A 14,104-nucleotide genomic window follows, 5' to 3' on the forward strand; every position below is an offset into this window, starting at 1 on the left:
AGGAGAACATTCCAGTGTTTTAACAGTGCACTATGGGGCGTGTTTGGAAGCTGCTTTAACCGGAGTCCAGTGAGTTACAATAAACAAGCATTATGTCGCTGATATGGATCAATTTAAAAAGGCCTTGATCAGTCTCAGCTCAGGACATGCATAGTAGTAGGGTCACAAAACATTTTGAATGTCATTAGACTTTCTTTGACTATAACACATACTGTCATCAGGAATCCATTTTAGATCCTATCATGTATAAATGGTAATGTTGTACCTGTGTTTAAGATAGCTAAAAACAAACAGGTATGAAAGTCACTTGCATGGTATGGCTGATCAACAAATGTCTGACCTAAAATACTGAACTATTCCACTCAAGTTGGAGATTAAACAAAGGTTCAACTTGCAGATTAAAGTTTTCTTAACCAAATCTAACTTTGAAAAAAACATGACAGCTGGTGTAACCTCTCACATTTTGCTTGCATCATTATCATTTTTGAAATCTCTTCCTTTTTATAATATATCTTATCAAAAAAATTCTCTTGCATTCAAGAAGGTTCAGTAAATCGTTGGCTATTCAAACATGTCACTAATTAAAAGTAAAATTGTGAGACAGTTTTAAAGTAGCTGCTGACCAAAAGCTAGGTGGTATTATATTGAGCCAAAACATTATGACCACTCACAGATGAAGCTAATAACTTTGAACTATCTGTTGGATGTTGGATATATTCGACAATGAGGGAACAGTCGATTTTTGTGGTCAACGTGTTGGATGCAGGAGAAATGGGCAGGTGTAAAGACCTGTGTGACTTTGACTAGGGCCAACAGTAGTCCGAGGGGGGACAAACTACGAACCAGCGGCAGAATGTTGGGGGGTGTGCTGGTACAAGTCTGATCTGCATCGGGTCTACCTTGCAACATATAGGACTTGAAGGATTTGTTGCTAACGTCTTGGTGCCAGATACCACAGGGCACCATCAGATGTCTTGTAGAGTCAATTTCTCAGCAGGTCGGAGTTGTTTTGGCGATTCGCAGAGGACCAGCATATTAAGTAGTGATGGTCATAATGTTTCAGTGCATCACTGTATTATTTCTTTTTGTGTTTTTACTATGGTGATCCCAAGGAAAATGTACTGTATCAACATAAAGGCTTTGCATGCCATACTACATAAGTGTCAGATCAGTGCTCTTTGTGAGCATATATTCAAAATTCTCTGCTCAGTGCTGAGAGTTAGAAAGTGAAGACAAACTCATCCATGCAAAGCTTGATGCATCAAACTGTTTACCACTCTTACACAGTGCTTTTCCCACCTTGTATGATCTCCTCCCCTTTAACTCCCAAACTCAGCTTTCAGTGGCATCAGTCCCAGCACACTCACACCTAGGGGGTCATGGTGGTAAACAGATATTTACAAAATAATCCCAGGTCTACTTAATTAGGAACTCATCCCTTGTGGGTAGTCCTGCTCCCTGGGATTAACCCAGAACTGAGGAGCCTGGCCAATTAGACCCTAACACAACCACGATGTGCCCCTGTGCATACCACCCTCATTACTGTGTATTTTGTGGGTAGTCACGTGTGTGTGTGTGTGTGTGTGTGTGTCTGTGTGTGTGTCTGTGTGTGTATGCATTTATACAGAGTTAGCTTTTATGATTTGTGAATCAACAGAGTTAATAAGCTTTCTGCTCTATTCCATTTTCATTGTTGTGCAGCATGTCTCACAGGAAATTGAATTGGATGCAGACAGTATGAGCAAATGGGAATCCCCCTTCTCACAAACAGCAGCGAAAAAGGCATTTCCGGAGTTGAAACATATCTGAGGAATGTGATCAAAGCTTAACTCTTAATTGAGCATTCTGCATTACAAGGAATACATCAATAATTTAACAAGTCCATAAGATTACATCCAAACATTTATCCATTTACATTTTTAGTAAACTCCGTCAAACACTTTTGATTTGTGGCAAGATATCAAACATTTCTTTTAAGTTAATTTTTTCCAATTACTGAAGCAATTGACATTCTTTTAAATACACAATACCAGTCACAAAAACCCCCAAATTAACTGAGTGTAGTTTAGAGGGAATGTTATATTGGATAATGGATAATGGATAATTTCTTATGTGTCTATGATTTAATCAATAAGAATCACTGAGCTGGTCTATAATTTAGTTTGGCACTTAAGAACCTTTGGTTAATAAGGCTGTGCTGTTTGCACTCAAATTTACAGCCAGTTCCCCCTGCTCCTGTGTATTTTAAAAAATCTCCCAGGGAGCAACAGTGAAATCACCTAGCCACAAAGCTCCATGGTATCCAGCTTTACAGCACTCTCGTACAGTCTCTTAGCTCTTGTCCCTCGGGCTCATTCCTCCTCCCTCTGATCACCTGGCTTTGCGGCACTGTGGGGGGAAATGCAGCTATTCCCTGGCCTCTCATTCCAGTCTCAGAGAGCAAGGGTTAGAGTAACAGGAGCCTTTGAGAGAGAAAATTAAAAGGAAGAAAAGAAGGGCTGAAGGTTGGCCAAGAGAGGTACAGAGCATTTGAGTGAGAAGTAGGAAAAAGGAAAGCATGTGGAAAGAATAGTAAGATTTAGATGGAAGTGGTGGGATGGTCATGGAAGCAGAGCTCCATAATGGCACAAAGTAAGCGATCCGTAGTTTCTGACACAGCCACAGATCAGTCACTGTTTTTTTACATGATCAGTTGTGAGGCATGAAAAAACATAATGCACCTTCATACAGCTGTACATACATACTTAAGAAATGTAAGCTAGCTTGGGTTTCCATTTCAGCTTTAGGTATATGTGTTGTTTTAAACTAAATCTCTTAAAATAGAAGTGCTGTCTTAAAAGAAATTCATTGGTTTGTGCCTGTTATGTTACAAATGCAGTTGTATACACTAAACAAGGGCTGTATAAATAATCATATAAGGATCAGTCACTATGTTAGCACTCAAATTAAATAAACTGCTCAGGTATAAATTGACACTTTGGACTCAGGGTGCCACCTCTGTTGCAGAGATATTGTTAATGTTCGTAGTAACACTGATGCTTTTCCTGCTATCACAGGTCAAGGTGTCTGCCATAAAGAGAGGTCAATTCTAAAAGTTTGTTTAGAGGTTGTGGCTATTTCTTTCCATCACAAAAGGTAAATGTCAGATGACTTAATTAACCGGCACGCAATCAAATTTCCAGACTATTTTTAGAGCCTGCAGTAATAACTACTATGCGCAACAGGTAGTAAGACCAGATATAAATGTTTTTGTCAGAATTGTCCACCGCTGCTTCCTCACTTACTTCTTCACCAGCACGCTTTTGTCAAAGCAGCTGCTGTCCTGGAAATGAGCTCGAGAGGCTGGCTCCAATGAAGCAAATGCTTCACTGAGCTCCGATCATATTCCTGGTGGTCTTGTTCTACAGTTTAGTGTAAAAGGTTTTTTTTTTTTAATGTCTGTATGTCTACAGGTCACGCTCAGTGGGGGGTCTTGGCAGGATTTGGGCTAATAGTTGCTCCCAGAATCGCCTCCAAGAGCCACGTGGACGTCACAGACTGTCCACTGTCATCCAACCACTGCGTCAGAATGCTGGGGAGGTGGTGGACCTCACTGTTGATGAAGATGGTAGGAACTAACCTAGAAAAGTCCTTCAGCCAAGCCCATTTGAACCATGTCTGGTCAAAGAATAACTAAGCATAGTTTTAATGAAAGTCTCCCTTTACTGGTTATCTGCCTCCTCCCAGCTATATCAAAGCATGAAGGATTGTTCTGTGATACCTTGAAATCTTACTGTGTGTTCTTTTAGCAAGCTACTCATAAAATCACAGTAGCTAATCAAGTATCCTTGATATTATGTGTTGTATTCAGTTACTAATTAAAGAGTTTCCAGAGTCAGGGCAATCATAAAATTTAGATTTCTAAATGTGTTAATGATTTTTAGTGAAAAGAATATTTCAGATCCTGATATCTAAGAGTTTATTAATTCAGCTAGTAAAATAAAAATCAGTTGTTATGCTTTAAATGGGAACTCTAATGGAAATCAATTAGCCTCTAGGTTATGAGAATACCAAGTATACTGTTGTACATTAACCATCAACTTTAACCCCCATTAACCTCAAGCAGTACCATATTTATTTGCATTTTATTTCACAGTACACAAGTACTTTATTTTCTGTAAAAGCGGGCTGCTTTTTGACCTTAGGCATTTGTGTGACTTAAGTCCAATGTCAGTCTCTTTATCAGCCCACACACGTGATGGATAGCAAAACTGTAAAGCACTGAGTATTAGAGTATTTGCATTTCTTAAGAGAAAGGGGGGAATTTAATTTGTGAATATGAGAAGCAGATGGAGTTCACACACTGGAATGCTAATAAGGTCTGCTCTTCTCCTTGGCTGCAAAGCCTCTGCAGACAAGTACACACATGCTGCAGTCCACATGAGGATTATTCTTTCCAGACAAAGTGTCAAGATGGATTTTTGGTGGTCATATAAATTGTGAAAATCATGCATTTTAATCTACAAGTAATAAATAGCACATTATGTGTTGTAAGTATTATTGTGAATTTGTTTGAAAACTAACATAGCATAAATTCATAAAATGTCATTGATTGTTGGATAATTTGGAAAACGAAACACGTAGTCAGAGCTCAGACCACTCTAATTGTAGTTACTTATGATTTTGTTATGAAATATTTAAAACTTTTTATGTGGATCAGTAGTTCTCTTTTCTATCAGTATCTTGAGAAACAAAAGCTAACTGTTGTCTTGGCAATGATTTGTGTGCTTTTATGTTTCTGTCTTTTTTTAGTGCATAGACTCTGAAGTGATACCTGTATTAATTGTCATTTCTCCCCCTTTCCTCCTCCTTTTTCTAAATTATCACCAGATGTTTTTTGTTTTTTTTCCTCCCTAGATCTTTCCGTTGTGCCAACAACCTCTGGCAGCAGTCACCCTCAAACAGTCAGGTCGTCTTCATCATCATCTTCCCATCATGCCTCTACCTCAGAGCTCAATGATGCCCCAGGCCCTTCCACTAGCTGCCCAGGCTCAATACCTGAAAGTATGCACACACAAAGGCCGAGTGGCTCTTCTCGCACAGCTACAGAGGGTAAGACAGAACATGGCATGTTGAAACCAGCTGTTTTGCTCAGAGAGAGCTTGAGTCCAAGATTACCTCCTTTCAGCTGCTGATATTACTTAAACTGTTTATACATTAAGCTCTGAAATGGCCTGTACTGTGTAGTCATGCATCACCATAGGTCACATGTATTTCTCTATGTTTTCTGCCCTTTCAAACGCTAACTCGCTGTCTCATCCGATATTTTTCCTAATCATATGCCTTACTCACATCAGATGACAGCAGACCAGGTTTGTCAGGTACAGCAGGAGAAAACGCAGGCACGGCCATGCCCAGACTCCCATCCTGCTGTCAGCAGCACTCTCCATGTGGAGGCCCCTCTCCTGGTCACCTGTCCCTGAGCCACTCCCATTCAAGCTGCTTGCAGGCGTCGTCCTCTCAGCAGACCAGCAGCTCGCAGCACACCCACGGTCACAGTCACAGCCACAGCAATGCTCACCACTTCCTCCACCATGTCCATCACCCAGCACCGCAGCCCCCGGGGTCCCTGCCCTTTCACGAGCCGAGCTGCCCCGTGGAACGGCCCAGCGCTCTGCCCGCACCCTGTGCTGGCGTCAGCAGCAGCAGCAACAGTAGTAGTAGCAGCAGCAGCAACACAGCCCACTACCATGACCAGGTATGCCTCTGCTGTATTCAACACTGACATACTGTAGTTTTACAGTGGTTTTTGCTTTATTGGTGGCAAGTATTCGGAAGCACAGCACAAATTAATTCAACCTTTTATAAGTAGTAATTGAGTGGATTCCTTCAGTGTGTTACTTTAAGTATTATACTGTTTGAATGCATTTTAAGTATTAGAGTTTTTGAAATGGTCTTGCTATGATTACTTAGCTTCACTATGCATCATTCCGCCCTCCTCTTCCTCTGTCAGTGGTCAACATTTGTCGCTACTGACACAAGATGAGTTGTCTGTCTTGAAACAGCATTCAGCTAGGAAAACAGAATAAACAAAGGTTCTTTTCTCTCTGAAAGAAAAATACAACAGTGAAAAGCAGCTTTCATTGCACATGATATACGATATGAATTGTGTATTAATTGTGTGTGACTGTAGTTGAACTCTGGGAAAATGTTCTCTTTGAAATAAAGATTAATTTAGCATTCCACCAGAGAAGTTGGTCCCTCCTCTTTCTGTAACATCTCCACCTTCCTCCCACAGCAAACTCTGCCAGTGGACCTAAGCAACAGCAGTGTTCGGAGTGGTGGAAACAGCGGGGCTAGTTTCCATGGCAGCAACTCGGCCTTTGACCCTTGCTGCCCAGGCTCCACTTCACGGCCTCCTGCTTATGTTTCCCAGGGCACCCCTGGGCCCAGCCAGCCAGCTGTGGTGGACTCGTTCAGCTCCTCCATGGTGGCTCAGCCTCAGCCACAAACGCAACCCCAGCCCTGTAGACATTACATCCACCCTTCCTGTGAGTACACCACCTTTATGCAGTACAGGAAACCAGACATTCACCACTAGTACAATTTTTCAAATCATAACATCAAGCGTCTGCTGCTGTATTTGGAAAATTCACTCATTTGCAGCGCCATAGTAGTTATGAAAACTGGCAGACAGCTGCACTCCTAAAACCTAATGCAAATAGTAATTAACAGAGGCTGATGGTTAATGTGCCAAGAGCTGTGGGAACTGTACCAGGCAGAAGTAGTTAATTGCTCATTCTACTCAGAATAGCTCAGTATGGAGATTGAAGCAGTGTGACAAGGCTTTCTCCTGGGGATGTAGTAAGAGTTAGTTGCTGCTGGTGCCTATGCTCACTTCTCTCTTGCCTGCCTCTTTGCCTCATTTCACTGCTGCTTGGAAAAGTGGGAAGGAAGTCTACACCAAGAAAAACTAAAAGAAAAAAAGTGAATATTTATTAAATGGATGACTCACGGCAGTCAACTCAAACCTGTCATTTATTGCAGAAGGTTTGTGCCAACAACTACAAAAATACTGCTACAAATGAATAATCTGTAACATGAACAAAGTTGTTTTTCTGCTGGCATAAAGTGTAAGCGTAGAACCCTTTCACTCCTATTTAGACTAATGCATAAGGTCAGAACTGACTAAAATTTTGTCTTTTCTTTAAAGGATAAGTCAGGTGACATTCTATATTTAGTTTATTGACAACAAATCCCACAAACTTACCACCCCCCAAAACCAAGTATCCTATTAACAAGTTTTTCCTGTGTAGCTGAAGTCTGCTATAATTTAATTCTATGTTCCATTGAGCTCCATTGTTATCCACAAAGTATTGTAGAAGAAAAAAATATCACACTCAACCAAGACAGACACAGGGAGCTGGGAGTCCAAAAGTTATTAAAAACCCATCACTGAGCCGTGTAAGACATGTCTGTTGATTACAATAAGCATGGGCACTGTAGTTTATTTTGATTCAATGTCATAAATACTCATTAGCCTTTTCATGCCTCCAAAACAGCCGTGGCCAGAGGCATTATGTTTTTGGGTTCTGTTTCTGTCCATCCCATTCTCATGAACTCAATATCTCAGGAACGCCTTGAGGATATTTAATTACATCTGGCACAAACGTCCACTTGGATTCAAGGATGATCTGATTAGAATTTGGTGGTTCAAAGGTCAAGGTCACTGTGACCTCGGAAAATACGCTTTTGGCCATAACTCAAGAATTCATATGCTAATTATGACTAAATACACTTTATATAAATATTTTTTATTAAATTCCTTTCAAAGTCTTCACTACATATATTAGGTGGGTCTGGACAGATGTAAACTGCAACTCGACCAGTTGGTGGAGGCATACAACCTCAAGGCGGTATATCTAGTTTAAAAATGAAAGTATATATTCATGACCTGTTAGAAAAATGTATGCCTTCAGTAAGAACAAATGGGCTTGGGGCTGAATGCCCCGATTGTATTGACAGACTTGTCCATATTTGGATTTGGCCTTTCCATGGGATTTGTTCACAATAACAAAAATAGAAAATATGTAAGTGTTTAAAGATTTTTTTTTTACTACATTTTTTTCTTTTCTCTTTCCTCTAACCCAGATGGTTCTCTAGCACGCTCACTGCATCATCAGCCCTCCTCTGCCTGTCCTCACTCCCATGGGAACCCCCAACTTACACCTCAGCCCTCTCCACAAGGCGATTATGTCATTCCCCACACTGTCACCTTTCATCCACCATTGCCATCCCACCCTTCAGGCCACCCCGTGCCCCCTGCCCCCCCACCTCCTCTGTCTACCCACCACCTCTCTAGTTCAAGTGCCCCACTGGCCCAGCACCTGCCTACGGACCACCAGACCCTGTCACACCATATGCCGGCACTGGGAGCCTCGGTACAGAGGCTCCATCAACATGAGATGCTGCAGAGGATGGAGGTCCAGAGGCGCAGGATGATGCAGCACCCAACGTGAGTATTCTGAGTATTCATATTTCTGTAAAAGACAAACTCCAGCCGTGAACCACCTCCTTGGCAAACTATTATTTTCCTTTCCTTGCAGACGAGCACATGAGCGTCCGCCTCCCCACCCCCACAGAATGCACCCCAACTACGGCCATGGACACCACATCCATGTACCACAAACTATGTCTTCCCACCCTCGCCAGCCTGAGCAGAGAACAGCATGGTCAGTATCAGAAGCAATGAGGCTTGGCAGATGGTCGGTTTTAGTCCTAATTCAGCCAAAATTTAATGTCAGCTAATCAAATATTACAAATGTTTAATGCGACTATATGGTTTTACGTGTAGTTCTAGTAGAGATGACTAATGGCTGTTTGTGTGTTTAACAGGGAGCTTGGCATCGAGGCTGGAGTGACTGTAGCACCGTACGCTTCAGGGCACCTGCACTCCCACTTGCCCCACTACCACCCTCCCCCCAGACTGCACCACTTCCCCATTCCCTTCATGGTGAGAGAAACCCTCAGTACATATGCATACATTAGCATAAATGAGAAAGAATCACTTTTATATGAAGTCTGGCTGAGATTAATGGTGCTGGCTCCTTATTTATAACATCAGTTATTTCAAGGATGGTTTGGTGAACCATATGAATAATGCATTAGCAATTAATTGTGGCTCATCAGGCTTTTCAAATGCACACTCAACAAATGCAGAAGCCTTGAGTCAGATCCTGCGCAAATAGTCGACAATTTCGGGAAGTTATTAGAGGTCTGGGCAGCGAAGCTGCGGGATCCCTTTTGCTTTTGTTCAGGTCATTCTTATGCTCCCCTAAAAGTGTTTGCGCAGCAAAAACCATAAGACCTAGAAACATGAAATTTCATGACAGGGTCCCAATTCCCTCCACTACTCAGGACCCAAAACATGAGGTATCAATCACTCCACCTTGACCTAGATCATCTATGGACAGTGCTGATCTTAACTTGTTAAAAGAAACTTCAATAAGTCTGATCAGTTTGGATTAAACAAGCAAACGAATATTCATCAAAATGTCTAAGTACAGTAGATGTCTTATGTCTTGCCAGTGCATTGCCCGATTTTTTTGTTAAGGATCCCCAAGTTTCATACAAATAGACCACTAGGAGGCACTATAACTAAAAGTTGCTTGTTTTTCCATTGACAAATTATCAGGAAAAGTTCAAATTTGGTACAGTGACTCAGTTACATTTTTGAACTTCTCTCAAAATATTAATTTGATAACTTAAAGCAGCCAATTGAAATTCAGCCGTTTGTAATTTCCAGTCAATGTCCAGTCAACATGAAAATTGGTACATAGGTTTATATCATGAAGAAGGAGTGTACAAAACCTTGGGGCAAATTGTCTTACGGTGTCACTAGAACAAAGATGTCTAAGCATTATCTCAGAAATTACTTTACCTAAATTCAAAATTGCTTTTTGTCCTGCCTTCTATGATACACTTTTATCAATTTGCATCATAAATTTGACTTTTTGCAATTTTCCCGCCTTTTCACACTGTCTGAAATATCTAGTTTTATCAACTTGTCTCAGACTGTCTTCGTAAATTCAGTGTGAATCATCTACAGACCATGTTTGCCAAAAGTTGTTCCAGAAAATTTGATATGTCAAACCATTTTAAAGAAATACACAAATACATCATAACAGCATTGCTTGAACTGAGAAATTGAGATACTTTTCTGAAAAGAAATAATCAGTCAATACCAAACTTTTAATGTGTCATCATAAAGATAGTATGAGCAAATTTCAGGAATATCATCTTAAAGCAAATGGCTTAATATCGTTAAGATATTTACCTTATTTGGAGCCTTGACAGTTCTACAGTTTGAGTGGGTGAATTCGGTAGTTCAGATCAAAGATGCTTCGTGGGGCTGGGGGTTAGCCTCATCTCTATATGTGGCAGAGGACCCAGTTTTTACCGCGATGTAGGCTCAGCCTTCTGAACAACTGCTGAGAGGTAATCCACACTGCTGCGTCAGTGATATTACAACAGCCAGCTTTTGTTATTTTAGAAAAGCGTATGATATTTTCAAATATCGGCAAATACCCAAGTTGTTGCTCTTTATCCCATTTGACTCCAATGACTGGAAAGCCCGAGGACTTCCAAATCTAACTCACCAGTTTCCAGTGCCAAATTGAAAATCTCTAATTTGCATCGAATTGCACAAAAAGTACACATTTAACTCCACTACCAATGCTGTAAAACGAAAAGTTATATTATTTAGCCTGTGTGTCAAAATTTCCCAGGCCTTTAGTATTTCTGTCTGTCCATGCTTGCTGTGAAACATGCCTTCCCAAAGAGCTCAGTGGTAAACTCTTAATCCAAAGGTGTCTCAATCCAGAGGATAAGGGTTCAAATCCACATTTCATTAATTAAATAAGAGACAAGCATTCAAATGCTCCTAATCCGCTTGGACCTTAATCATTGCCACTTGCGGCTATATTTTTATTTTTTCCATGGTCACCCTCAAACAACCAAACGTTAGTTGCAAGTGCACAATAAGTCTGGGTACTGTTTAAAAAGTTTCCCAGATATTATGAGGGTATCCACAGTTAATCAAAACACTCAGCTTCAACATTACATATAGGCCATGTGAACGCTTTTAGAAGCCCCTCTAATTTCTTCTTCAAATACCACAAGCACCCATGTACATTTAACAAAGAAGTTCTTAAAAATAGGAATTTTCAACTGTTCTTTTTATAGGATATACGTAAACCAAATGTTATCCTCTGGGAATATGTACACATATCTCTCTCCATAAGAAACGGTCTACATTATTCCAGGCACTGCTATTTACCCAAAGACACATACAAATACAGAAATATGGCATAGTTGAAAGTCAAAGCACTAAATCACTAATAGCATATATTATTTTGAATACTCACCAGAAGCTTGGGACCCGGGTAAATTAAATAAGATCTGCAAAAAGTGTGTGGTAAAAATGCGAGACCTTATATAGACAACCGTGTTCCTTTCCAAATCATGTCCAATCAGTTGAATTTACCATAGGTGGACTGCAATCAAGGTATAGAAACATCTCAAAGATGATCAAGAGAAATGGGAGGCACCTGAGCTAAATTTCAAGTGTCGTAGCAAAGGGTCTGAATACTTATGTCAATGTGACATTTCAGTTTTATCTTTTTAATAAATTTGAAAAAAAATCTAACATTCTGTTTTTGCTGGGTCATTATGGGGTATTGAGTGTAGATGATGAGGGAAAAAATGCATTTAAATGATTTTAGCATAAGGCTGCGACATTACAATATGTGAAAAAAGTGAAGTGGTCTCAATACCTTCTGAATGCACTGAATGTAATAAAGCGTTTTCCCAGGGCTAAATGTAATCTGTTGTTCATGTTTTGCTTTCTCCCACGTAGCACACTGGCATATCGGAAGTTACCTACCCGCACATTCGGTACATCTCATCTAGAATGACTGGCTTTGGAAGAACCTATGAGGTGAAGACTGTTCTTTGTTTGTTTTAAATACCAGTGTTGCTGAATGTGTTTGATAAACCTGAGGAAAAATAAGGCAAATAAGAAAATAACTTTATCACAGCGTCACCATCCAATGTTAGTTTTGTTGTATTCAGAATACACTCCAGAACCGGATAAACACAGCTGTCATAACAAAGGGAGAAGAAAGGAGGAAGGAAGATACACCGATTAAAACCCCCAACTCACAATGGTGCACAGTTTAAACTTTCATACAACTCAGGGCAGCCTAACTCAGCTTGCAGAGCAGGTCAACCATTAATTACAAGGTTGGTAGTTTGATCCCCAAGCTCTGGTCCACATGTTGAAGTGTCTTAGAGCAAGACACTGAACCTCAAATTGCATTCAGTAGATGTCTGTGTGGAAAAACTGAAAGTTGCTTTGGACAAAAGCATCTGCAAAGTTGATGTAATCTAATGTCACTCACCTGTTCTGTGCTGGACACACAGTAATTTACAAATTTTGATGTTAGATTGGTTTTCCAGTGTATTGACACCTGCATGCATTAATCTTTGGCAGAGCCCGGATTCAGGACAGGCATGGGTGTTAATGTGATCATTGTTGTTTTTAAAAAACAAGGCTAACTGGCAAACTCTTTTAGTCACCACTAAAGTGGTGGGGATTATTGAAATAATAGCCAAACTTTAGTTGGTAAAAAGCTCTCATACCGAAACCATCTGACAAGGTGTGCTGCTGTTTCATACACAAGAGAAATTTCTGTCTGTACAGAGCAAAACCCCTGTGCATGTGTCTGTCAGTCTCATAGCGGTTTGTTAATACTACTTCCATCAGGACCTGCTGCATTTAGAGGAAAGATTGGGGACTGTGAACCGGGGAGCCTCTCAGGGAACCATAGAGAGGTGCACTTACCCACACAAGTACAAAAAGGTGAGGACATGTAAGAGAGTGTGCTTAGCTATGTACTGTATGTAGTCTTCAATGGATTTTACAGATACTGTATATAGTTGTGCATGACTGTTACAGTTTATTCTGGGACAGAGTGCGCAGTGGTCTTTTGTGCTCATTTCAAACGTCTGATGTTTTGCCAACATTTAGAAAATACTGTAGTGTCTTTTACCAGAGATTGCAGCTGTGAAGACATTGTTGGGGAAAAGTTTCCTTAGAGATTTCCAAATGTATCTAAATAAGCAATCTAACACCCTGCCACCCAATACAGAAGGTGTTGGAGAGAGACATTGACCAACAGTTAACCCCTGAAGCTTGGGCATCTATTGGGAAAAATATGCACGCAACCCCAGAATCGGTGAGAAATAATGAACAAATCAATTTGGAAACATGTCTCTGCTCACATGTACAGTAGATGTTAGTTTTAGTCTTGGGGGCCAGGGAATTCGGCTAATAACTTGGATTTGAATAATTTTGATTTGTTTAGTATAGAGACAGAAGATAGAAAGTTTTTCTGTTTTCAGGACAAAATGACCATTCTCTCTGTCCCCAAAGGAATTTAATGTTTTTGTTGAAATGTTTGTTCTAAATATAGTTACCTCCTGTCAGGAAATATTTTGTTTTTATACAAATGTAATATATATATATTTGAAATGTTACTACAGTTTTTTAGTCGAGCAGTTACATTTTTTAACAGAGGGTGGATTAATATCACTATTAACCATATGTACTGAGTCTGCTGAGGCTGCTTTACTGGTCGATGCTGCAAAACATGTCATAGTCATGTGTCCAAACGTTTCTCACAAACAGAGAAAGCTGAATGGTAAGCAAGATGAAGACGAGGGAGCAGATGAAGACACAGAAGAAAAATGCACCATCTGCCTGTCAATACTGGAGGAGGGGGAGGACGTCAGGTAAATGTTTCCCCTAGCAGTTTTGAGTGTGTCTAATTATGTTTTCGGGGTGGGGTGTGTCTGTGAGCCTGTGTAAACAGACATGTGGGATGGCAGGTGTAGTTGTTCCATTTAGCCAGCATCTCTTGAGATATCTTTTTTTTAAAAACCCAAAGGTAATGTAATCAGCAGAAAACCCCAGAGTGCCTTAAAATTACCGGCCTCAAGGAATTGCTTTTTGGCACGCACTCAGGTTTGTTTTTTTGTTTTAATTTTTAAGAGGATTTTCTGC

General features: G+C 40.4%; 1 protein-coding gene across 3 annotated transcripts in view; it reads left to right on the forward strand.

Moving 5' to 3' along the window:
* rnf111 (ring finger protein 111) overlaps positions 1-14,104 on the forward strand; it is a 34,080-nt gene that overhangs the window by 17,100 nt on the left and 2,876 nt on the right. For 2 of the 3 annotated variants that reach the window (XM_040127308.1, XM_040127317.1), the window contains 11 exons: positions 3,453-3,607; positions 4,897-5,091; positions 5,337-5,737; positions 6,278-6,530; positions 8,131-8,494; positions 8,586-8,711; positions 8,875-8,992; positions 11,897-11,977; positions 12,806-12,901; positions 13,191-13,277; positions 13,730-13,833. In XM_040127308.1, coding sequence (XP_039983242.1) covers positions 3,453-3,607; positions 4,897-5,091; positions 5,337-5,737; positions 6,278-6,530; positions 8,131-8,494; positions 8,586-8,711; positions 8,875-8,992; positions 11,897-11,977; positions 12,806-12,901; positions 13,191-13,277; positions 13,730-13,833 — 1,980 coding nt within the window. The remainder of the gene's footprint in view (positions 1-3,452; positions 3,608-4,896; positions 5,092-5,336; positions 5,738-6,277; positions 6,531-8,130; positions 8,495-8,585; positions 8,712-8,874; positions 8,993-11,896; positions 11,978-12,805; positions 12,902-13,190; positions 13,278-13,729; positions 13,834-14,104) is intronic. The other variant, XM_040127326.1, reaches the window with a different exon arrangement.

This window comes from Xiphias gladius, chromosome 1 (assembly GCF_016859285.1).
Source record: "Xiphias gladius isolate SHS-SW01 ecotype Sanya breed wild chromosome 1, ASM1685928v1, whole genome shotgun sequence".
In the NCBI taxonomy this organism is placed as follows: Eukaryota; Metazoa; Chordata; class Actinopteri; order Istiophoriformes; family Xiphiidae; genus Xiphias; species Xiphias gladius.